The sequence below is a fragment of the Schistocerca americana genome, chromosome 3 (assembly GCF_021461395.2).
Source record: "Schistocerca americana isolate TAMUIC-IGC-003095 chromosome 3, iqSchAmer2.1, whole genome shotgun sequence".
In the NCBI taxonomy this organism is placed as follows: domain Eukaryota; kingdom Metazoa; phylum Arthropoda; class Insecta; order Orthoptera; family Acrididae; genus Schistocerca; species Schistocerca americana.
Window position 1 is genome coordinate 660,994,101 of NC_060121.1, and position 25,753 is coordinate 661,019,853.

The following is a 25,753-nucleotide window of genomic DNA, read 5'->3' on the forward strand; positions in this document are numbered from 1 at the left end:
GATCACGAATGTAAAATTAGAGAGATTCGAGCGCGCACGGAGGCTTTCGGGCAGTCGTTCTTCCCGCGACTGGAACAGGAAAGTGACGTAATGACAGTGGCACGTGAAGTACCCTCCGCCACACACCGTTGGGTTGCTTGCGGAGTATAAATGTAGATGTAGATGTTGACATGGAGCCCGTCCGCCTGTGACATGATCGAAATACTGATTAGCAAATTATCAGATCTTTTTTTGTGCATCAATGAATCTGCAGTCTCTCAGAAGCGAAGTCCGACCTTCAATTAACCTTGCAACATAACGCGACTGACCGATCGCATTATGCACTCGCCTTTTCAGAATGACGTTGGGTCACGTCTGTAACTTTGCGTTTCTTTCCAACACCAGTCTGGAGTAATAGAAAGTCACAACAGGAACTAACAAGTACTACTCGTCTAATTTCAATTAACATTACTGAGTTGATGTTCTGCTGGGAAGTGGTGGGTGATTACGACTATATTCTTTACATTCTCTACCTTCCTTCCACATTCGGAAGCAGGCAAGGTAGGGGTTACAACTCAAAACCTAATAGCGACATTGATATGTAGGTGTGATGAGGAGACAGGTTTTACTAACAGTTTTATTTATTTCTTTATGCCAGAAAATTAATCCCTGGGGCATCCACAATAATGCATTTCTCAGAGAAGTTTCACAAGCCTTCATTGCTATCTCATACCCTGAAAACTTCAAGTGCCCTAGCGGCAGGGTCGAGTGTAACTCACCACACGCCTGTTGTTTCGCTGATCCAGGAGCGCAGAGCAGCGACGTTGGCGTAGACGCCCGGGTAATCGGCCAGAGCGCATTCGTGGCCCCAGGAAACGACGCCGTACTGCGTTGACCCCTCCACCAGGGGTCCGCCGCTGTCTCCAGAGCACGCGTCCCTGCCGCCCTCTGGATCGCCGGCACAGATCATGCGCTCCGTGATGTCGAGACCGAGGTTTGTGTAACTGGCGGCGCACGAGGCTCTGTCCACGATGGATGTCGTGACGGCCTGCAGGTGTTCGGCGGCCGGCCCGTCGTACCAGAGCGCGCCCCAGCCTGTGGCGGTCACCAGCGTGCCGGCTGCCGGCTCCGAGGTCGCTAGGCTCACAGGCTGCCAATATACAGGAAGTAAACATTCTGACTCAGATATCTGTGTTTAAGACCGATTACCTTCGTGTTTCCAGTGGATTTCATCTGAACGATCGGAATATACATAAACGAGGGGGAATCAAATGAAGAAACTTAAAAACATGATAAACAGAACGAATTTTCACTCCGGAGCGGATTGCGCGATGATTTGAAACCTACTTGCAGATTAAAACTATGTGGCGGACGGAGACTCGAACCTTGGACCTTCGCCTTTTTTTACCAGGCCGGCTCCTGTCCCAGTTGTTCATGCACAAAAAAGATCTTCGATCTGAAAATAATTATAAACTACAAAGCTATTAGGAATACTCCGATCATTTGCACTTTCATATATTTCAAGAAGCCGTACGGTTCTGTTGACCGATAACGCTTGTTCAACATTTTAGAAGAACGGAGACTCGACCACGTAACACTACGACTAATCAAACAGACATTGGCTGGCACAGTATCGAAAATTAAATTCATGGGTGACATCTCTGATCCCTTAGTGATCAAAATTGTAGTACGCCAAGGTGTACTGTTGTTCAACCTATTGCTGGACTAAGTAATGACGTAATGGGAAAAAGAACTGAAAATCCAAGGACACTGGAAACCAACACGACTAGGAAAATCCCAGGACAAAGAAATTTCAAACATAACTTTCACAGAAGAACCTGGCCATATTCTCGGATAACGAAGATACAGCAACTAAACAAACAGAAATATTAAAGAATTTGCAGAAGTAGTTGGTCTGCAAATCTCCTTCCGGAAGTCTGAATTCTATGCTCAAAATTAAACATACAAAAATTAGGCACAAAATACGACAAGATAAACAGAGTTACACATTTCAAATATTTAGGTCAATTTCTCGAACCAACAGGAGGAAAAAAGGCCTCACGGAAGACTCGACTGCAAAAAATAAAGAGAGCTTACAGCAGAACACTACACATATAATGAGGATATCATGTCCACACAAACAAAGGTCAGATACTACAACACAGTAAACAAACCTGAAATACTGCATGCAAGTGGGACTCTAACACTCTATACGAAAAGTCACATGGGTTGGCTAATGAAGGAAGAACGCAGAATCATGAGAAAAATTCTCGACCCAAAGCTGACAGAAAAGGCATACAGATTACACTTTGGGGAAAACACAGAGAAGATGTCAAACCAAGTAGCAGATATCAGAAAAAGAAGGTTAAAGTTCAACAGGCACATCAGAAGCCTACCTCCAACAAGACTCACCAAGAGAATTCTGACATACGTACGAGTGGTCTAGTCAACAGTGCCTTGGATCACACAAGTCAAACTTGACCGATAAAGAGCACATGTCGATCCAACAGAAACTGAAGACAGAAATATTTACAAGAAAAGATGTAAAAATGGAAGGTTAAATCAGAGAATGAAGTCCCAAAGAAACCAGGGACAAAGTGGACTGAAGATAGAAAAAGAAAAAAAATGGCTCTGAGCAGTATGGGACTTAACTTCTGAGGTCATCAGTCCCCTAGAACTTAGAACTATTTAAACATATCTAACCTAAGGACAGCACACACATCCATGCCCGAGGCAGGATTCGAACCTGCGACGGTAGCGGTCACGCAGCTCCAGACTGTAGCGCCTAGAACCGCTCGGCCACTCCGGACGGCATAGAAAGACTCCACAGAGAAAAACTGAGAAAATCGTGAAAGATCAGAAAGAATTCTCAAATGAGGCAGAATATTATACGTGATCGTAAAGGGTCTTGACACATATAATAATAATAATATACACGTGTATATATATGTAGATGATGTATTTATTATTTTTGCAGAACATTTTATTCTCTTCACTCAGAACTGTTTCCTTAAATTGCTAACCGCGATGACGACAGCACATCGTTCTGGGACGCATCGTGTTCGTAGAAGCTCCAGTATGCCATAAAATTAGCCGAAAACTTCAGTAGGTGCAGAATCCGAGCAATGAAGTCCACGCAAGTGTGGAATGCGGAATCACAAACTACATTCTTCATCGTCCAAGCACGATTTACGGCCCGCTCTCATAGCTTTACTTCTGCCAGTAGCTCATCTCCGACCACGCAAACTTCCCAGAAGTTCTTCCGCATAGCTTGCAGGACTAGCGCTCCTGGAAGAAAGGATATGGAAGAACATGACTTAATAACAGCCTGAGGGATTGTTTCCAGAATAAATTTTCACTCTGTAGTGGAGTGTATCTGATTTGAAACTTCCTGGCAGATAAAAACTTTGTGCTGTAACTATACTCGAACCTGGGACCTTTGCCTTTCGTGGGCACGTGCTCTACCTACGGAACCATCCAAGCTGCCAATTGTCCTCAGAGCCTTACTTCCAACAGTGCGTCATCTCCTACCTTTCAAACTTCATGGAAGTTCACCTTCATTCCTTGCAGGCCTACAGCTTATGTCCTCTTTCCCAGGAGTACTAGTCCCGCAAGGTATTCAGCAGAATATTTGTGAAGTTCGGTAGGTATGAGATGAGATACTGGCGGCTCTAAAGCTGTGAGGGTGGGTCAGGAGTCGCCCTCGGGTACCTCAGTCGGTAGAGCACTTGTCTGCAACAGGCAAAGGTTCAAGTCATGGTCCGGCAAAGGTAATAAACATTTGATTTCCCGCCATATCTTTCAATTAACTGCCGTACAGTTACCAGTGCTTTATTGAACGCCAAACGTGTGATAGCATACCACGGAGAAGTGAAATTCTGTCATAATGCCAGTTTACAATTGCTGCACTGCTTGCGACTTGTTCCAGTAAGAACAGGCTTTCTCCATTTTTTGAGCAGTGAGGTACGAATCCATCGGCGAATGATAGTGCAATATGGTGAGGCATGTTTTTCACTGCAGCGAGCCTAATCGTGGAGTATGAAGATCAGAAACTGTATGACGGGTGGCAGACGGTCACCGCCCACGTCAGACACACTACGCTGAGACACAACAATTTACTAGAGCATCTGAAGCCATTGTGATGGAAATGCCCTTGAACATGGCTGACGTCACATTTTCATGAACTACTTACTTTTTCAAAATGTCTGCAAGAGTCGTGTTACGACATATCAATCCAGAACTGGAAGTGCGATGCCTTGATGTCCACAAAGAACTTCTGTGGTGCTTAGAAGGGGAAGGTGATGTTGACAGTCGTTACAGGGATGAAAGATGAGTGCACTACCACCGACCCTAAACCGAGAGAGCTAGCAAGAAATGGCCCCACTCTTCATCTCCAAAACCCAAAAAATTCTGGATGCAACAATTTGCTAACTCTCTTTAGGGATGAACGAGCCATTACTTTTGAATGTCACACGCCTAGGAGAATCATCATCACCACTGTATCATAATGCGATTTGCTGAAGAATCATCTTCGACATGCAATTAGATCGAATTGTTGTGGATGTCTGACTTCAGATGTCATTTTGCAGCATGACAATACTCGACCTCATACTGCCCATGCAACAGTTGCAATCATTACAGATCTTCACTTTGATACTCTTCCTCATCCACCATACTCGCCAGACCATGTCCTAAATGATTACCACGTGTTTGGACCTCTCAAACAGGCTTATGGGAGGAAAGAAATTTCGCCCCGATGAAGAGCGCAACAGGCAGTCCACGAGTGGTTGCGCACACAACTACAGGAATTTCTTTCCTGAGGAACCCGTGTATTTCCTGTGCACTGGAGGAAGTGTGTTGAACATCAGGAAAAGACTGGGTCGAGAAATACTACCACTGGGTTCCATTTTCGTTCATTAAATAACATGTGAAAGTATTTTAAGATTTTTCTTTAACTCAACGTCGAACTGTAGAAGAAACGTCACATGGAGGCCCTTAATATTTCACAAATACACAAAATTATCGAAATCAGGATATGCATGGCCAATAGTATTCATAGTGCGAGCTCTGATCTCACAAATCTACCTATACAAAACAAGTATTCGCATCCGTAATTCCTACAGACTTGTTTAACAGCGACTGCATGTCGGGAGACAGGTCTAGGCCTGTGTGTGCCGCTAGGTAGATCTTTACCTTAATTCCTTGAAATCGCGATAAGAATATGTGTTTTGATTCGGTGCTAACTAACAAAATTAGAAGACCGAAATGCCTATTGGAAATTTAATTGGCTTAGCCATCGTGCTAAACACAACGATTTTTAACACTTCCACTTAAAATACAGGGTGATTCAAAAAGAATACCACAACTTTCAAAATGTGTATTTAATGAAAGAAACATAATATAACCTTCTGTTGTACATCATTACAAAGAGTATTTAAAAAGGTTTTTTTTCACTCAAAAACAAGTTCAGAGATGTTCAATATGGCCCCCTCCAGACACTCGAGCAATATCAACCAGATACTCCAACTCGTTCCACACTCTCTGTAGCATATCAGGCGTAACAGTTTGGATAGCTGCTGTTATTTCTCGTTTCAAATCATCAATGGTGGCTGGGAGAGGTGGCCGAAACACCATATCCTTAACATACCCCCATGGGCTGCGAACAAATGCTTGCTGGATGCGTGCTACATTTTCATCACTCGTTCTCGGCCGTCCAGAACTTTTCCCTTTGCACAAACACCCATTCTCTGTAAACTGTATATACCAACGTTTAATACACCACCTATCAGGAGGTTTAACACCATACTTCGTTCGAAATGCACGCTGAACAACTGTCGTCGATTCACTTCTGCCATACTCAATAACACAAAAAGCTTTCTGTTGAGCGGTCGCCATCTTAGCATCAACTGACGCTGACGCCTAGTCAACAGCGCCTCAAGCGAACAAATGTACAACTAAATGAAACTTTATAGCTCCCTTAATTCGCCGACAGATAGTGCTTAGCTCTGTCTTTTGTCGTTGCAGAGTTTTAAATTCCTAAAGTTGTGGTATTCTTTTTGAATCACCCTGTATACTGTCCACAATTTGAGCTGTTGTACACTTTATCAATGGAACAGTAAAAAAAAAAACGGTAGAATGAAGAAACGAACCGAACCCGTTTTGAGCGCCGACTTAACTGAAATTACACTTTGCCTCCCTGCAGCAGGACAAATGCATCTCCATACTGTTTTGGAAGTCTTTGCCAGATTCCAATCAAATATTTGATTGTCAGTTATTTCACATATTTTCTTATTTTTTTGGCTTTGTTGTAGGAACTCAAACAGCCATCAACTTACGTATTCTTGAACCAATATTCATAAGGTAATCTAAATGCACAGATTTATAGCTACCACCCGCCACGCGTAATCTCTTTCCTATAAACACACGCACACTAAGGCCCATATATAACACATATGTACACATTTTATACCATGATTATCATCGTCAACTTAAAAAGTAAACTACACTTCTATCACATCAACCAGCGTTCAACACGTAGGTTGATGCGCAGTAGCCTTTTTCCAAAGCGTTCAGTCATCTCTTCAGCTCTTTGTCGTTTCTGCAACCCTTTTCTTCTCTTTCCTGGTCAATGTATTTTAGCCTGGCTCAGCATACGATATTTTTCTGACTGATGTCCCTCATAAAATTGTCTTTAACTGTCTTCATGCCCTAGTACTGTATATAGTCAATCAATACATCCTTCCCCCAAGTTAATACCTTCGTTATGTCAGTCTTCACTCTCAACCATGCCAAGACTTTTTCTTTCGTTATCAGTCTACCCCCCAATACTTTCATTGTTCTCCTATTGCACCCTACTTCTAACGCAGCAATTACTTCCTATTCTGCTATTATTATTATTCGCATCTCAGTTTTCTATGGTATTACACTCCACATAAAAGTCTTACTTCAGTTATAATATTTTCTGAAGCAAACAATTTTCTTTTCTTGTTGAATGATAATTTTGATTGTTGTTTTTTACTAATAACAAAATGTTATCTTGCAAGTGTTTTTGTTTGTACTTATTAAATGACGCTGGCCTGCTTTTCTTGTTGTCCACATCTCAAAAGCCTAAACAAGCCCCAAATAAATCTATACATACAGGTTGAGTCTTTCACAGAAAACAAGTTAACGATACTTTTAAGAATGTTGACAGTTGCTTCCATTTCCGCAGGTATGTGTGAATTGATTACAATGATAGTGTCATCTGCAAAAGTAACTAATTTTGCTTGTTGTTTATTAAACTGAAACTCATTTACATATATGAGGAACAACAGTGGACTTAAGATTGAGCCTTGGGAAACCCCAAATGTGATTTCTCCCCCATCGGAATTATGTACCAAGAGTACATTTGGTGAATTATTAAACACAGCTTTTTGCATTCTTTTGGTTAGGTATGAGATTATCGTTGGTTGGCAATATCCTCAGTCCCATAAAATATCCATTTATCTAGGAGAATACCATCATTCACACATCAAATGCTTCAGGTAAGTAGTAGAAAATACCAGGCACCACTGTTTTATTATTTAATGCCTGCAAAATTCGGTGAGTAACATGAAATTTTACCATCATTAAATAATAATACAGCACCAGTTGATATTTTCTGCAATGGATATAAGGCATTGACTGCATGAATCTCAGTATTCCCCTAGACAAATTGAATTTTTTTGGGACTGATGGTACAGCCAGCCAATGGATAATGTCATATCTAACCAAAACAATGCAGAAAGTCGTACTTAGTAATTCAACCAATATAGTCTGGGGGCATAATTCTGTTTAGGACCACGTAGGGTAGCCATGCAGTCTGAGGTGCATTGTCACAGTCTGTGCAGCTCCCCCAGTTTGAGTTTTGAGATCTCCCTTGGGCGTGGGTGTGTGTGTTGTCTTTAGTGTAAGTTTAAGTTTGATTAAGTAGTGTGTAAGCTTAGGGACCGGTGACCCAGCAGTTTGGTCCCATAGGATCTTACCACAAATTTATAGTTTTCTGTCTAGGAAGAAATCACATGTAGGGTCCCCCAAGGCTCAATCTTAGGTCCACTATTGCTCCTCATATATGTAAAGGATCTTCAGTTTAATAGACAACAAGCAGAATTAGTTCTTTTTGCGGATGACACTAGCATTGTAATCAATCCAAGCATACATAGAGAAACTGAAGAAATTGTGAACGATGTTCTTAAAAGTATCATTCACTGGTTTTCTGTGAATGGTCTCACCCTCAGTTTTAAAAAGAGAGGACATATTCATTCTACATGTCTAGGGCTACTACATCAACGATATGTGTAACACATGGTGAGAAAATAATAATTTTGGGGAAAACTTCAAAATTCTTTAGTATCTATACTGATGAGAATTTAAACTGGAAAAAGCACATTTTGTAACTGTTAAAACATTTTAGTTCAGCCACTTTTGTACTTAGAATCATTACAAACCTGGGAGAGAGACAAGTCAGTAAGTTTATATATTTTGCACATTTTAAGTCAAGAATTTCATATGGAATAATGTTCTGGAGAAACTCATCTTTAAGAAAGGAAGTCTTCATTGCTGAAAAACGTGCTATAAGAATAATATAGGGTGCTCACTCACAATCATCTTGTAGACATCTGTTTAACGAGTGGGGCATTCTGACTGCCGATACTGTCATGACGTTAGTTGTAAATAACCCACTGCAGTATAAAAGGAACACTGATGTCTATACTTGCGATACCAGAAGGAAAAATGACATAGCCCTGAGCAGGCATACAGACACTGTACATTTATGCTTGCAAGAGTGGCACTATTGCTGGTAACTGTCTTTCTATACAAGGACCACAGCGCAATACTGTGCTGAGCTGCAAACCACACACACCCTATCACATATTCTGCATGTCAGCATTCCTGAAAACTGGTGCCATCACAGTAGGCAATGCGCCACCTGGTGCAACCGCGCCTACCACCTCACTGCCTCTATAAAACGTCCAGGAGGGTGTTGCCACCACTCAGTGTCACAATGAGTGTTGCAGTTTGCTCTTCAGTAAAATGTTTGATTATGATGTTCTTTTGAACAGCCATCAGCCATCATCCTGACAACCACTCACCATTTCATTGCAACCCTGCCAATGTAGAGGCCATCCACCCCAGGCCTCTGTACCAGTAGTGGAGTAGGCAGGTTCTGGGACACTTTTTATATCAAATTTATATGTTAATTAATTAAACTGGTCAATTAAACCACCATTCTCCCTCCTCATCCCCTCTCCTTAACCTTTTGCTCTGCTAAGTGGTTCTTCACTCATCCTCATCCCATTGGTCCCTTATCCTATTGTTCTGCTAAGTTCCCCTTCCCTCTTCCCTCTCAGCCTTAACCTATTATTATGCTAATTGATTTATGACACCTTTGAGTTGACTTGTGATCCCCTGGGAATAATCCATCCTTCTGAGGAAACCCCTCATCACTCAACTTCCCCTTTCTCCTCCCCAACCCCTCTGGGAAAAAGGACACTTTTGTTGTCAGCCACTCCCCAGTTCAGTTCCGAGTTCCTTCTCCTCATCCAAGGGAATTCCCCAAAGCTCCCCTCTCCAACGCCAGTTCCTCCCTCCCTTGCTAATCTGGAAATTGGCAGGAAAAAGACTCAGTCTGCACTGAACTGCTGGAAAGCAAGGATCTCACAAAACTAAATTCAAATCAGTGTCAACTGACATAATACTATATTGTTAAACTCAGTCTGTGTGTTCTTTATTTAATCAGTTTGCAGAAGACAGGGCTCTCCCCCCCCCCCCTCCAACTCTCCTGTCCAACTTGGGTACATCTGCAGCTACATCTACACCAATACTCCACAATCCACCTTAAGGCTCATGGCGGAGGGTACGCTGTACCACTGCCAGTCATTTCCTTTCTAGTTCAACTCGCAAACAGACTGAAGGAAAAACGTCTACCTATACACCTCTGTTTGAGCCATAATTTCTCGTATCTTATCTTCATGGTCGTTACGCGAAATGTATGTTGGCGGTGGTAGAATCCATCTGCACTCAGTTTCAAATATCGATTCTCTAAATTTTCTCAATAGTGTTCCTCGAAAAGAACGTCACCTCCTCTTAAAGGATTCCAATTTGAGTTCCTGAGGAATCTCCGTAACACTTGTATGTTGTTCAGCTCTACCAGTTACAAATCTAGCTGTCTGCCTGTGAATTGCTTCGGTGTCTCTCTTTAATCCGACCTGGTATGGATCTCAAACACTTGGGTAGTTTTCAATAATAGGTAGCACTAGTGTCCTATTTGCGGCCTCCCTTACAGATGATCCACAAGTATCTAGAATTCTCCTAATAAACTTAAGGCAAACATTCGCCTTTCCCATCACAATCCTTACAAGCTCGTTCTGTTCAGTATCGCTTTGGAATGTTACATCCAGATATTTAAATGACAGGACTGTGTCTAGCAGGACACTACTAATACTGAATCCGAAAATTAAGGTTCGTTTTTCCTACTCATACGAATTAACTCATATTTTTCTCCATTTAGAGCTAGCTGTCATTCATCACACCAACTAGACATTTTGTCTAAGGGATCTTATCCTCCTACAGTCACTCAACATACACACATTATATATATCACAGCATCATCAGCAAACAAAAACAGATTGCTGCAAACCCTGCATGTCAAATCGTTTATGTATATAGAGAATCACAGCCATCCTATTACACTTCCCTAGGGCGCTCCTGATGATACCCTTGTCCCTGATGAATATTCGCCAGCGAGGAAAACATACTAACTTCTGTAACTAAAGAAGTCTTCGAACCACTCACATATCTGTGACCCTATTCCACTTACTCGTACCTTCTGTAACAGTTTACAATGCGGCACCATGTGAAATGCTTTTCGGAAACTATAAATATGGCATCTGCATGTTGCCATAATTCTCAGTATATCATTTGAGAAAAGGGCGAGCTGAGTTTTGTATGAGAGATGCTTTCTAAACAATGCTGATTCGTGGATAAAAGCTTCTCAGTCTCAAGAAAATTTATTATATGCGAACTGAGAATATGTTGAAGAATTCTGAAGCAAACCAGTATTAGGAAGATTGGTCTGTAATTTTGCGGGTCCATTCTTTTGCCCTTCTTATACACAGGAGTCTATGACGTTCTTTTCCAGTCGCCTGGGACACCGTGGTGAGTGAGGGATTCACAATAAATGCAAGCAAGTAAGGGGCCAATGCCACCGAGTACTCTTTGAGAAACTGAATTGGGATTCCATGCGGACCTGGTCACTTGTTTGTTTTTAATTCCTTTGGTTGTTTCTCTATGCCAGGGAAGCTTATTACCATGTCGTCCATATGGGACTCTGTTTGATAGTCAAACGACAGTATGTTGGCACGGTTCTACCATGTGAACAATTTCTTGAATGTGAAATTTGCTGTCTTCAACTACCACTCCAGATTGTTCAACAAGTGACTGGACGAAGGTCTTAGAACCAACTCAGCGATTTTAAATTTGACCAGAATTTTTTTTGGGCTCTCTGCTAGCTCTTTTCACGATGTATGGCGTTAGCAGTACTTGTATGCTTAATACATTGATATTTTCAGAGATGCACGAATCTCTACTAGCCCTGGCAGACATATTGCGTGCACATTGGCTTTCTTTCCAGCTCTGAACTCTGTCTGCCTAATGGGCTCCATAATACACCTACACATTGGAGCTCCCAGTAACTAGTAAACCTCTCCTCCCACGTGGTGGTTGGACCCTGCTGAAAGAGCGGACACCTGTCCACCCACAGGGTGAATGGGTGAGGCCAGACAACCAGTCTCCACAATGCCCCTCCAACTCGAGTGACACAAACGTCTTACCACCCATCGTTAACTCTGCTATGAGGACAAATGCACTGTGTCAGGTGTACTAGGAGAAGCCTCAGTAGCAGATCCCAAAGAAGAAAGAAGCGACACTTGAGGTGTCCCATGCAACACACCAAATACTCCACCACCGCTAAACCCCAAAGCAGTGGCCTGAAGGTGACTGTCCATAGCCAAACGTGCATTCAGCTCTTCACATTTGCACCCCCACCACCCACTTTCTATGATGTAACAACTGTAAGCTCCAAGGAATGGAATGAAGTGCGTTACATTAGCCGCTGTTTTGTGTTTCCCACATATATGTCTGCCAGGTGGGCACTGGGTGCACTATCATCAATATCTGCAGGCTAGGCACTGGTGGCGTGAGGTCGAGCACTGAGTGCCAACAGCTCCATTCACTGCAGACGACTAATGGCTAATGAAGCACTCCGAGACTCTAAGTCCCAGCACACACCACTAACATCGCTATGCGTTGGCATGCGTGTAGTGCCCATCCTCCATACTGACTGTAAGATGGCAGAGAAACTGCTGTTAGGGGCTACATAGCCCGCTAACGCTGGGAGTCACACACACTGATACAGGTCCAATTTTTTGCATGCCAAGCCACCCAAGAGTCACCCAACTGTTCTCGTGGCCTCCAAACAAAGCATCAGGTCACAGAAACCCTTTGACTATGAAATTTCAGTCTTTCTTCCAGTCTGTCTGTCTGTCTGTCTTTCTCTCACTCTCTCAAGTGTGAACACCTGCATGAATCAACATGCCCAACCACACTGAGTGAGGTTTCCATCCCTCATCAGAATATTGTATTCCTACTGGCTAATGCTGGAGACAAAGGAGGAGCTGGCACAATTGCGATATCAAAAAAGGTGGGAAATAGTCCATATGCCCTGCCCTATTAAATCAATTTTTGACTACTTACGGGGTACAAGGAAGGGAAAAAAGCTCTTGAAGCTGTAAGTCACATAGCATGCTTAAACTCTCCACCACATTACGATACTTCTTCTTTGTAATAACACATATTTTTCAGACATATACATATTGCAAATCAATTAATCAAATTTCTGCCACATGTAGATCGTAGAGCCAAATATATCTGATGCCTTGTATGCACCGAGCTTGAGAACGCAAGCACCCTCCTCCATGCGCTGTAAAACCCAACTCCACCACAACTGTTCCACCTTACGCTAAACATATCTGGTGAAAACAACTTTCCAATCGGACACGACCTCCCGACTGCAGGAGTGCCAGGCGCGGACTAGAGACCCGCAAGTACGTCAGCCATGCTGGCAGTTGGGCGCCCATTTCCTGGTATCCACACCCCAGTTGTACCTTATGCATATAAGCTGGAGAGACTGTCACCATGACCACCGTCAACCGATCAATTTACATGGGGGAAATAATAATCGAGCGCAAACACCTTCAATATTGAATCTTCACACACATACGTTTCTGTCGCCACTTAGCATAATGGTTAGTTCGCTATTCGGCCACCCAGAAGGTGCCACAAGCGCCGCCACCAATTTTTCCCACGGTTGAGGACGAGGGCTGACAGTTTGGAGTATTCCTTGTATCTGTTGGTTGCACAAGATTAAACCACGACTTCCAGTCGACCAAAGCCTCGTGGCCACTTCTACAGCTGGCTGTGGCGCACTGCGAGACAAGCAGGTGCGACTTGGACATACAGCTCTAACTGCAACTGCACCCCTAACATAGAGGCCCCAGTTTAAAAATCCACTTTACCCAATCCGAAATGGGTATGTTTTTGTCCATACATCTTGAATTTCTCACGTGAAATGTAGATTCACCCTTTTTATACGAGTTATTTTCGAAGTCGGAAGAAATCAGAGCATACCCATGTTATCACATTGCTAAAGTATCGTTACTTATTGTGAAAATTTTGTAAAACAGTATGTCATACGCTATATTTCCTCTAAATATCCTCTCATCAGGTAAAAAAATCTGTTCTTATCAACTTAATAACTGTTACGTCCTGCACCACAGGACTAGAATATTAAACCTGTTATTTACTCATGACGGAGTGCTAATAGCACAGGAAATCTCCTCACTTTCGAACTCTCCTAACGTTGACAAATGCCTCATCACTAATGAAGCATCTTAAAGTAGCAGCATAGAGGAGTTGGAAATATCAGGTTAATGTTGTGTATCACTTTATAAATTCGGTAATGCTGCTGATTTCATTATGATCGGCACCTCTTCCTATGTAGGTGGGAGACTGATATTTCATTAAAAGGTTTCGCTGCAACTCAAAAACGCGTGATTACCATTCCACGTCGCGAATCATATCCATGGTACTCTCGCACTCCCTTCTAGCCACCCAGCAGCGCGTCATTGACATCAAATTGACTGACAATTAAATTGATCATGACAGCCTCTTTGCATGGTGAGTAACATTTTTCATGTAGTTTGATTACGCTCCAGACACTTCCGTGATGTCTCCGAGGGCTTCCCAACAGGGTAGGTAGTCGCTTCCTCCGATACTAAAATGGATGGCAATCGTCGTCAAATAGCTAAAGATATCTAATGCTAATTATGTTCTGTGTGTTGGTTGCTTTGTCATGCTGATGGAAGTACACTGAAGAGCCAGAATACATCGTCACCTGTTCATATCATGCCGGCCGAAGTGGCCGTGCGGTTAAAGGCGCTGCAGTCTGGAACCGCAAGACCGCTACGGTCGCAGGTTCGAATCCTGCCTCGGGCATGGATGTTTGTAATGTCCTTAGGTTAGTTAGGTTTAACTAGTTCTAAGTTCTAGGGGACTAATGACCTCAGCAGTTGAGTCCCATAGTGCTCAGAGCCATTTGAACCATTTTTTTTGTTCATATCATGTTTGCTCATCCTTGGATCGAAATACATCACTGATTCGGCATATCAGGTATCCGACAGTTTGTTGGTAGGTTTGTGGAGGAATATGGTATTAGATGTCTAAACAATGATCATGTAATTCGTTTAAATAATGGGCTGCTGATTTGTGAATGCAGTGGTGGCGCCGGATAGCGACCCAGATGGATTCCATAGGATTTACTTCAGGCGAATTAAGTCGCTGAGGCATCAGCGTGAGTTCATTACAGTGCCCTCAGACCACTATAGCATGGTTCTGGCTCCGAGAAACGGACAATTATACTGCTAGGGATAACATCGCCATCGGGGAAAACATCAAGCTTTAAGGGATACAGGTGGTTCGCAGCTGTCAGTTGTCTTTGATTACCACCACAGGTCACATCCAAGTGCAGGAGAATGTCTCCCATAACATAATACTGCTGTCAGCGGCCTGTGTCCATGGCGCACTGTACTTTTCTCATCTCGATGACGGCGTTTGTTGATATGACCATCTACCTCGCGTAGCAAAATTGTGATTCACTTGAAGAGCCAACACATTTCAATTGAGTGACGGTCGAATCCCGATTATCCTGAGCCCACTGCAACCTTAACTGACGATGTCGCTGGGTCAACATGTGAACACGTAGGGGAGGTCTACTGCAGGGCTCCAAGTTTAACAATGTAACTTGAACGGCGTGCTTTGAAACACTTGTGCTTTCACCAGCATTGTGCTCTTTCGGCAGAGGTGCCACAGATCACCAACCATCCTGCATTCTGAGCAGTCAATCCTCTGAACCTCGTATTCTGTGAAGAGTCGTGGACGTCCAACCATTTAGCGCCTAGTGGCTGTTTCACTGTCCTTCTTCCTCTTTCCACAGATACTCACGACAGCAGAATGCGAACATTCCACCAGCTTCGCCATTTACAGGATACTCGTTCACATGCTCTGCGTGGTAGTAATCTACCCTTTATCAAAGAAGCTTATCTCAATGAATTTCCCCATTTGCATTGCATATCTTTGCTTGGGTGATTACCTGTCTGTGTCTGCTCCACTTGTATATGTCTGTTAAAAATTCACGTGCTGGCAACGCCACCAGGCCACATCCAACATCGCGGTGGACAGTGGTCATAATGCTTTCGCTTATAACGAATCCTGCTGCACCCTGATGGTCAATGGAGCAGCAGCATGTTTCACTCTCTTCTCCACCCCCGCTACACCTCTTCCGCTGTCTCCTCCACCGCAGCCAGGTTGCATGCGAACAGCTGCCACCACTGCCACTAGATCGCGAACCTCCGCCTGCACATTGGGGCTGTACTACTCTCAGCCGACAAGCCACCACTCACCACGCCCGACAGATGTTAATGACTCCAAACTCGCAAAAGTTGTCCTATATTTTTCAGAAGGACTGGGTACTTAAATGGCACTGGGGTAAATATCAAGATTTTGAACAATACGCTTCCTCTCCTCCCACATGCAAACCGGAACTTTCTGAGACGTGTTTCCGAAACATGCCAGAAAGGCTGACCCAGATAACAATAGCAAAATAACTGTCTGCTGACCACCCCATCCCAAACGCGTATGAGACTAACGACCTGGGTTTTCCTCAGAATAAGCCCTGTAGAACAGTTCCTACTGGCTCCTGCAAAATTAGTGGGCGGATACTTCGAGAACTCAAATGGGAACACCCAGAGGGAAGGCGATGTTCTTTACAAGGAACACTACTGAGAAAATTTAGAGAACCGACATTTGAAACTGAGTGCAGAAGTCTGCTGCCGCCGCATTACACACAAGGACCACGAACATAAGATACGAGAAATTAACATTCATACAGAGGCATAGAGATAGACTTTTTTCCCTCGCTCTGTTTGTAAGTGGAACAGGAAAGGAAAAGTCTTGTAATGGTACCAAAAAACACTTCGCCACAAATCGTGCAATGGCTTGCGAAGTATGCATGTAAAGATACTGGTTACACATGCCTAATATCATGTACGGCCCCCGCGAGCACACAGAAGTGCAGCAACAGGACGTAGCGTGGACTCCGATTAATGTCTGAAGTAGTGCTGGAGGGAAATGACACCATGAATCCTGCAGGGTTGTCCATAAATCCATAAGCGTATGAGGGGATGGAGATGTCTTCCGAACAGCACGTTGCAAGGCCTCACGGATTTGCTCAATAATGTTGATGTCTGGGGTGTCTAGTGCCCATCGGAAGTGTTTAAACTCAGAAGGGTGTTACTGGAGATACTCTGTAGCAATTCTGGACGTGTGGGGTATCGGACTGTTCTGTTGGAATTTCCCAAATCCGTCGGAATGCACAATAGACATGAATGGATTCAGTTCATCAACAGGCTGCTTACATACGTGTCACCTATCAGAGTCGTATCTAGACGTACCAGGGGTCCCATATCACTCCAACTGCACACCCCCTACACCATTACCGAGCCTCCACCAGCTTGAACAATCCCCTGCTGACATGCAGGGTCCATGAATCCATGAGGTTGTCTCGATACCCGTGCACGTCCGTCCGTTCGATATGATTTTAAACGAGACTCGTGCGACCAGACGATATGTTTCCAGTCACCAACAGTCCAATGTCGGTACTGACGGGCCCAGGCTAGGCGTAAAGCTTTTTGTGGTGCAGTCGTCATGGTACACGATAGGGCATTTGGCTCCAAAGCCTATATCGATTATGTTTCGTTGAATGGTTCGCACGCTCACACTTGTTGATGCCCAGCATTGAAATCTGCAGCAATTTGCGGAAGAGTTGCACTTCAGACACGTTGAAAGATTCCCTTGAATCATCGTTGGTCCCGTTCTTGCAGAATCTTTTTCCAGCCGAAGCGACGTCTGAGATCTGATATTCACGGCACACTCGTGATATGGTCGTACGGGAAAATCCTCACTTCATCGCTATCTCGGAGATGCTGTGTCCCATCGCTCAGGCGCCGACTATAACACCACGTTCAAACTCCCTTAAATCTTGATTACCTGTCATTGTAGCAGCAGTAACCGATCTAACAATTGTGATAGACACTTGTTGTCTTATATAGGCGTTGCCGACCGCAACACCGTATTCTGCCTCTTTACATATCTCTGTATTTAAATACGTATGCCTATACCAGTTGCTTTGGCGCTTCAGTGTAGATGTAGATGTAAATTTAATCTACCCATTGAGACGTCAGTCCATCGATTTATAGACACAAAAACTCATAGAAGAATGTTGTCTCTTATTTATCTAGAAAACAAAAGACATAACCTCAGTTACTGACTGTTTCTCGGCAAAAATCTTCGTATTAGCCCCCATTTTTCTCATTGCAGTCAGTTCGGAAGACGTATGTGAGAGGTCGTAATGTGTTTCCCCATAAAACTTAGAAGAAGCGATGTAGAGCTCACCTCTCGACTGCCCTTTCGTCACAGTATCTATTACATGCCATATTATCAAACCAAATCTCTCTGAGCACTATGGGACTTAACTGCTGTGGTCATCAGTCCCCTAGAACTTAGAACTACTTAAACCTAACTAACCTAAGGACATCACACACATCCATGCCCGAGGCAGGATTCGAACCTGCGACCGTAGCGGTCGCGCGGTTACAGACTGTAGCGCCTATAACCGCTCGGCCACAGGGGCCGGCGCCATATTACCACGAATCTCGAAATCCCTTTACGTTCCGACAGCAGTTAGAGGGCTGTCTAGCCCTTCACCGTCACTGAATTGGTATAGACCTATCACAACGAGAAATGTAGCACACTAACGTATGATTGACGTTAAAAATTGCTGTTCTGACGAGGCAGATTTCTGGAACACCGCAGTAGCTGCCAGTTCTTACAGTTCTTTTTCCTATAGCTTATATTTGTTTTCTTAACATTTCGAACATCTATTCACCACCTCATCGGAAATCCACCTTCCTCGCAGCGATTGTGTCACAGACTTTCCCCACTTCTGTTAGAATGTGATAAGGAGATCCTTGATAATGCTCGTATGTTGGAAAAAACTGTAAGAAGCTGTACCAGAAAATATAACTCTTAGATCTTTCAGTGTAGCAGTACAGGGGTCGATGTAGACCAGAAATAGTATCCTTCGTCAAGTAGTTGGAATGTAGAAAAAGTGATAACTCTATATGTCATTGTAGCAGCTGAACTGTTAAACTCCACCTCATTTAAAATGTGGTAGCAGGAAAGCATCTAAAGCCCTGCGATCAAAACATAAAGGCTGGAAATGGCTGACGTTAAAAATTATTATTCTTATGAAGCAGCTGTTTAGAATACCGCAGGAGCTTCCAGTTCTTACAGTTCTTTTTCTATAGCTTCTGATTATTTGCTCCGAATTTCAAACATGTAGTCACCATCTCATCGGTAATCTGCCTTCTTGATAGTGTCAGTACCGCAGGCTCTTCCCCCTTCTGTAGGAATTTGACAGGAAGGTCCCTCCGCTAAAAAAGGACTAGGTTTCAGAGCTATGGTTTATAACTGTGGAAATGGACTGTTCAAGTTTGATCCTATCTGAATGCTAGCGACATGGAAGTACATTTCAAAAATCAGTATGGGATGTATACGAGGCAAGACTATAGTTTTATTGGACAATTTGTTAATTAGGGAAGTAAGTACCCTACACAGCATTATTTTACTTAAATACCTTGACAGTCGTTTGGGACCTATGTAACATGCATCTGATTCCAATGCAGCGTAGTATTGTAACACGGAAAATGCAGATTAAGATACCTTCTGCACCATCCAAAATGTTTGCCGTTTAATAACCGTTGATAACGTGCTCTCTTGCGCTATACTTTTGATTCTGAAGCTGTAATGCAGGAACTATATTTAAAACGAAACCGTTGTACTAGTGTATTTATTTTTGACTGTATATAATTAATCGTAATTATAATGAAAATGTTGTAAATTTCTGGGTAAAAGCCAAGAGAACTTTATTGAAACGTATCGATAGCAACGTGGAAATGGTACTAGCTGTGCCGTTGTTTATCTCTGTCACGTTGCGAGCAGAGAGGAAGCAGAGCAGCTTGAGTCATGAAAGAGGGCGGAAGTGTTAGTTGCGCGCTCCCGCCGCCATGGAGTGCGGCCATGCTCGCGCCAAAGTAGACGCGCCTCATTTGTTAACCCACGAATATTGAGAGCACGGTAGGAGTGGACAGGCGGAGGAAGCTACTATTGCCTGTCCCATAACTATCCGTAGCTCTGCGGACTACTCGGGGTTCTCATCGAACAGCAGCAGCAACAACGGCACCTCAGCATTGTCGTCGGCTACATTCTTCCTGGTCCGCACAGCTACAACAACGTAAGTCTGTTAAGTACAAAATCATAAACTCACGTTGGCAGTGCCCAGCAACATTTCTTTCACAAAGTATGAATAACTTGCAATAGTTAGAACTTGTAGGGCACCTGTGTTGTCATTGTCCTCAGACATTATTTTCCCTTTCTTTCCATACAATCACCGAGTGTCGCAAAAATATGAAAAGTAACTATTTACGCCGGCTGAGGTGGCCGAGCGGTTCTAGGCGCTACAGTTTGGAACCGCGCGACTGCTACGGTCGCAGGTTCGAATCCTGCCTCGGGCATGGATGTGTGTGATGTCCTTAGGTTAGTTAGGTTTAAGTAGTTCTAAGTTCTAGGGGACTGATGACCTTAGAAGTTAAGTCCCATAGTGCTCAGAGCCATTTGAACCATTTTTAGTAACTACTTACTGCCAGTTAGAGTGTTTACTAGAGACCAGTTTCTGCCTAGATTTTCTTCCACATCAACTGTTCATTCTTCTATTGCATAGCAAAGGCTACTTGAAGTAACGTATAATTTCACTGGAAAAACTAGTTACTAGGGATACATCACAAATTAAGAGTGCGCAGTTTCATTTCTTCTGTATTTAGCTTAGCGAGTGACTTCTGCTGGCTTGGTATGTATTTCATTGTTGTTATTTTAAAAGTGAAACCAACTGCTCATTTGCGTAAAGTAAATTCAGTTCAATCTTTCAATAATCAAAAGTAAATTGCTTGCCTTTTTCTAAATTTTTCGTCGCGTTGCTCTGAGGTTACTGAAAGTTATTTGTTTACATAACGAAGTTTAAGTTAAGCCAGTCATTTATTTAACCAGTAATTTCATTTAATGTTACTTTCAAAATTTGGTACTTCAGAGAAAGCAACTGCAAACTCAGTGCTTCCCGATTCATTTATGTTCTCGTGGACTGTTGTGCTGCGCAGTAGTGTGACGACCTTCTGTTGCCACGCCAGTGATTAATGGCTGAAATATCTTTGCCATTACCTTCCTCAAGATTCTGGAGATTCTTTGCCCCAGCGGGCTGGCGACCGTTTATTATCCCTTTTTAGCTAATCAGTGTTGTCCTTGTGTTATCAGTGATTTTTGTAGTATGAAATGGAAATGAGCGTACGGCATTGTGGGCCGGGAGTCCCCCATTCGGGGAAGTTCGGTCGCCGAGGGCAAGTACTTATTGCATTCGACGCCACATTGGGCGACTTGCGCGTCAGAGATGGGGATGAAATGATGATGAGGACAACACAATACCCAGTCCCTGAGCGGAGAAAATCTCCTGCCCCAGCCGGAAATCGGACCCGGGCCCCTTGGCGATTTTTGTAGTAAATAATGCGTGAGTGAGCTGAAGTAGAATGTAAATGTCTGGTTTGGATTCGTTTGGTGGAATCCTAAGGGAAGCAATCAAACACTAAGAACTGACAAGTCGGTGAGCTAAAGCAGAAGAATTTTTCAGGCTCAGATTCATCTGCATGGATTTTTAAGGGGGAGGAGATACACCCATTTAGATGTGACGTTGTAGGAGACGAGTGGCCCCAAATCCCTTCCGTATGTCTCCTAGAGACTGTTGCACTACAGTTCGGTTCGAGATAAAAGGTACTAAGGTGACTGGTGTTGCCGGAGGAGACATTGAGATTGATTTGGTCTCGCTTGTACTTGGTGAACTGGATAGTTGGCTAAGCGTGTAAGTACTGGGTTCGCATCTAAATAAGTAACTAGCACTACGCATATGTGTGTTACCCATGTGGATTTACTCTGCTCTAGATGGAATAGTGTCATTGTCGGTTCACTATAAAACAGAAAAGGAGGGTAAAAATATGAGCAAAGCTGTGATTAAGTCCTGAATCTCCCCTACTTTTGCAGTAGCTCTGACTTATGCATAGAGGTGAGTCTGTTGCACCGTTGTACGTAAACGATTCAATGGATAGAGTATTGGAAGTTCTGTGATACTATTAGTTTTGTGTTACGGAGTGATGTATTCCTCATGAAACTCTATAGTATCAACGAAGGCTCTGACAACATAACACTGCTGTATGTGTAGCTCAGTAATCACAGGAAAACGAGAAACGGGATTAGGACACGTACAGTGGCATAATTATCCACAGTCATTTGATATAGATGAATTCTAGGTGTTATGCTTCTGAATTTCTTTGTGTAGTTCACGTATACTCCACATGATTGGGACTTTCCTCCTGGACGTTAGCGTGTTATTTTTCTCGTGTGATAGTTCCATACCTAAACAGTGACACGTGGAGGACTAGACAGGCTTCTTACTAATGGAAATTTGCTGTCAGAACGTGATGAGATTTACAGAAAAAAAATAGTAGATATCTGTGACTTGATGGGAGAGATCCCTTACTTGTCGAAATCAGGTAGATTCAACTGCTATATATCGAAGACTGGAAGATTCGTGACCATATGGCAACTAAGAGATACTGTGACGAAAGGGCAGTTAAGAGCTGAGCTCTATACCGCTCCTTGTAAGTGTTATGGGCAAACATTTTACAACCTCTCACATACATCTTGCGAACTGACTGCAATGAAAAAATTAGAGGCTAATACGAAGATATATTACTGAGAGACAATCAGTAGCAGGGATTCCGTCTTTTGATTTCTCGATAAATAAGAGACAACATTCTTCTGTGAGTTTTGTGTGCCTATAAATTGATGGACTGATAGCTTAATAGGTAGACTAAATTTACATCTACATCTACACAGATGAGCCAAAACATTATGACCGGCGGGGTCAGGGATTTTCTCTGCCTCGTGATGGCTGGGTGTTGTGTGATGTCCTTAGCTTAGTTAGGTTTAAGTAGTTCTAAGTTCTAGGGGACTGATGACCATAGATGTTAAGTCCCATAGTGCTCAGAGCCATTTGAACCATTATGACCGCCTGTTAATAGCTTGTTTGTCCATCCTTGGAACAAAATACATCACTGATTCTACGTATCAGGGAGCCGACAGTTTGTTGGTAGTTTGTGGAGGTATGTGGTATTAGATGTTTACGCATAGGTCATGCAATTCGCATAATAACGAACCGCTGATTTGCGTGTGCGATGATGGCGCCCGTTAGCGACACAATTGGGTTCCATGGGATTTACATCAGACGAATTTGCAGCCCAGACATCAACGTAAATTCTCTATAAAACTCCTAAAACCACTACAGCACGGTTGTGGCTTCGAGACACGGACAGTTATACTGTTGAAAGATAACATCAGCCATAGGGGAAGACACCAAGCATGAAGAGATGCAGGTGGCTCGCAGCTGTCAGGGTTTCTTCGATTACCAACGCAGTTCCATGTATGTGCATGAGAATGTCTCGACGACCGAATGCCGATAGTCCTGTGCCCACTGCAGTCGTAATTGTCGATGTCGTTGGTCAACATGTGAACACATAGGAGTGGTCTGCTGCGGAGCTCCAAGTTCGATAATGTACGATGTGCCCCGAAACACTTGTGCGTGCACCAGCATTGTGGTTCAAATGGCTCTGAGCACTATAGGACCCAACTTCTAAGGTCATTAGTCCCCTAGAACTTAGAACTAATTGAACCCAACCAACCTAAGGACATCACACACATCGATGCCCGAGGCAGGATTCGAACCTGCGACCGTAGCGGTCTCGCGGTTCCAGACTGCAGCGCCTAGAACCGCACGCCCAGCATTGTGCTCTTTTGGCATGGCTACCATAGATCACCATCTATCCTACGTTACAGACCAGACAAGCCTTCAAACCCCATGTTTGTGAAGAGTCGCTGAATATTGTCATCAAGAAAGCTGCAAAAATCTAGGAAATATTCCTTTCTGACTGAAGCTATTGATTCCAAAACAATATTTTGAGACACGTGACATGATTAAACATATTTTCTTAAAGTGTTAAAAAGACGAGTGAATGGAATACTGATAGCGGAAATCAGTGCCACTTTGCGCTTAACATGAAGACCAATGTGTGAAGAGACATGATAACGTGTGTGGTCATGTTACTGATGGCAATGCAGATAATAGATTAAGTGATCTGATATCAAGATAGATTGCAAAAGCACCGTTCTGACAAACAAAATATTTAAACCCAGAACAAATTTTCAGTCTGCAGCGTAGTTTATGCTGATTTGAAACATCCTAACATATTAAAATTAATCAAAATATCCACGGGTGTACTGCCGGTCTACAGTGTCCAACGGGCACAATCTTTCGGCGATCATACATGTCGTCATCATCAGGTGAACTGACGGACTGAGTTCCTGTGAACGTGCCGGTACGGAGATCCGTACGCTATGGCTGCTCAGGGGGAACTGTGTTCGGTCACGGCGGCGGCCGATTTAAATACCCTCCGCCCGCGGCGCACTCCCTCCGCCGTCCGCGCCCCACGGCACGGTCGCGCGGTGGAACAGATTGCGACGGCGTCTGAGATGACGTCGGTGTGATGGCTCTGTCCGCCGTGGTCGTCACAACTATACGTTTCCTCGATTTACTCTTGATTAACCCAATCGCTGGTTCCCAAGCCTTGCTAAGATTATAGCCACAGTCACGGTTTATGAAGTCGTCATTGGTGCGAATTTCGATGGCCTCTCTAACAACGCTGTCCCAGTATCTCGACGTCTGTACCAGAATCCTCGTGCGTTCACACTCCATAGCGTGATTTTCTGACAATCTTTTCCATCGCGTGACCGTGGCGCGGGGCTCGGACGGCGGAGGGAATGCGCCGCGGGCGGAGGGTATTTAAATCGGCCGCCGCCGCGACCGAACCCAGTTCCCCCTGAGCAGCCATAGCGTACGGATCTCCGTACCGGCACGTTCATAGGAGCTCAGTCCGTCAGTTCACCTGATGATGGCAACATGTATGATCGCCGAAATATTGTGCCCGTTGGACACTGTAGACCGGCAGTACACCCGTGGATATTTTGATTATCAAATACACCGGGAAAAACTCAAGAATCATATTAAAATTGTTTGCCAGATGTGGACTCAAACCTGGGACCTTTGATTTCCCTGGGCAGTGCTGTGTATTTAAAGCAGGAATGCAGCTGAGCGCTGACGAAGAACTGCATTTTACGTTTATTATCTCTTACTGCACACGAGTGAAACATGTTACCTGGATTCTGTCGTTGAACGGAATTTCGGCCAAGATGTCGACAACGCCGATGTCGTAGTCCGCCGTGTCTTCGCTGTAGCTGGAGTGGAAGATCACTGTGTAGGCGTCAAACACGCTGCCGCCGGTGCCGCGCGTCGAGCTGCCGACCCGGGCTCCGTACGAGGTGCTGCTGCCGGTGAGGCAGTGCGCCGCCGTCAGCACCCACCTGACGCTGAGGATGGAGCCGCCGCAGACGTCCGCGCCGCTGTACACCACAGCGACCGTCCACGGGTACTGGGTGATGTCCACCGCCTCGCCGCCCACTATACGGCCGGCCGGGTCGTCTCGCACTCTTCGCGACTTCCAGGAAGGCGCAGCGCTGCAGACGGCAGCCAGCAGGCACAGGGCGAGTGTCGGCTTGATCATCTCTCGTTCCAGCTCTGCTCACCTCCGGTTGTCAGTCGTTTTTTTATACCCACCTGTTTAATCAGTTATCGAGATCAGTACAGTGGCACCGCAAACAAAATACTTCAGATTACCAGTATACAGCTTTGGCCTTTAAAATTCACTGCGTCATCACAAATTGCTAATTGCTGCACGGATAAATTGTTTCTCTTTTTACTTCAGTTTTCCTGTATTTTTGATATTGCAGTTAGTCTAATATTTTTAGAAAACTGAATAAACTTGTGAGAAAAAGAATTATATGTACCAGTTTTGCATTGCTGCAAAGAGCGCTC

General features: G+C 43.9%; 1 protein-coding gene across 1 annotated transcript; it reads right to left on the reverse strand.

Moving 5' to 3' along the window:
• Positions 1 to 599: 599 nt before the first annotated feature.
• Positions 600 to 25,442, reverse strand: LOC124606290 (trypsin delta-like). Its single transcript, XM_047138273.1, has 2 exons — positions 25,038 to 25,442; positions 600 to 1,129 (listed from the first exon to the last, which is right to left on the reverse strand). The coding sequence occupies exons 1-2, from the start codon at positions 25,440 to 25,442 to the stop codon at positions 755 to 757; spliced, it is 780 nt and encodes a 259-aa protein (XP_046994229.1). The 3' UTR covers positions 600 to 754.
• Positions 25,443 to 25,753: the final 311 nt, after the last annotated feature.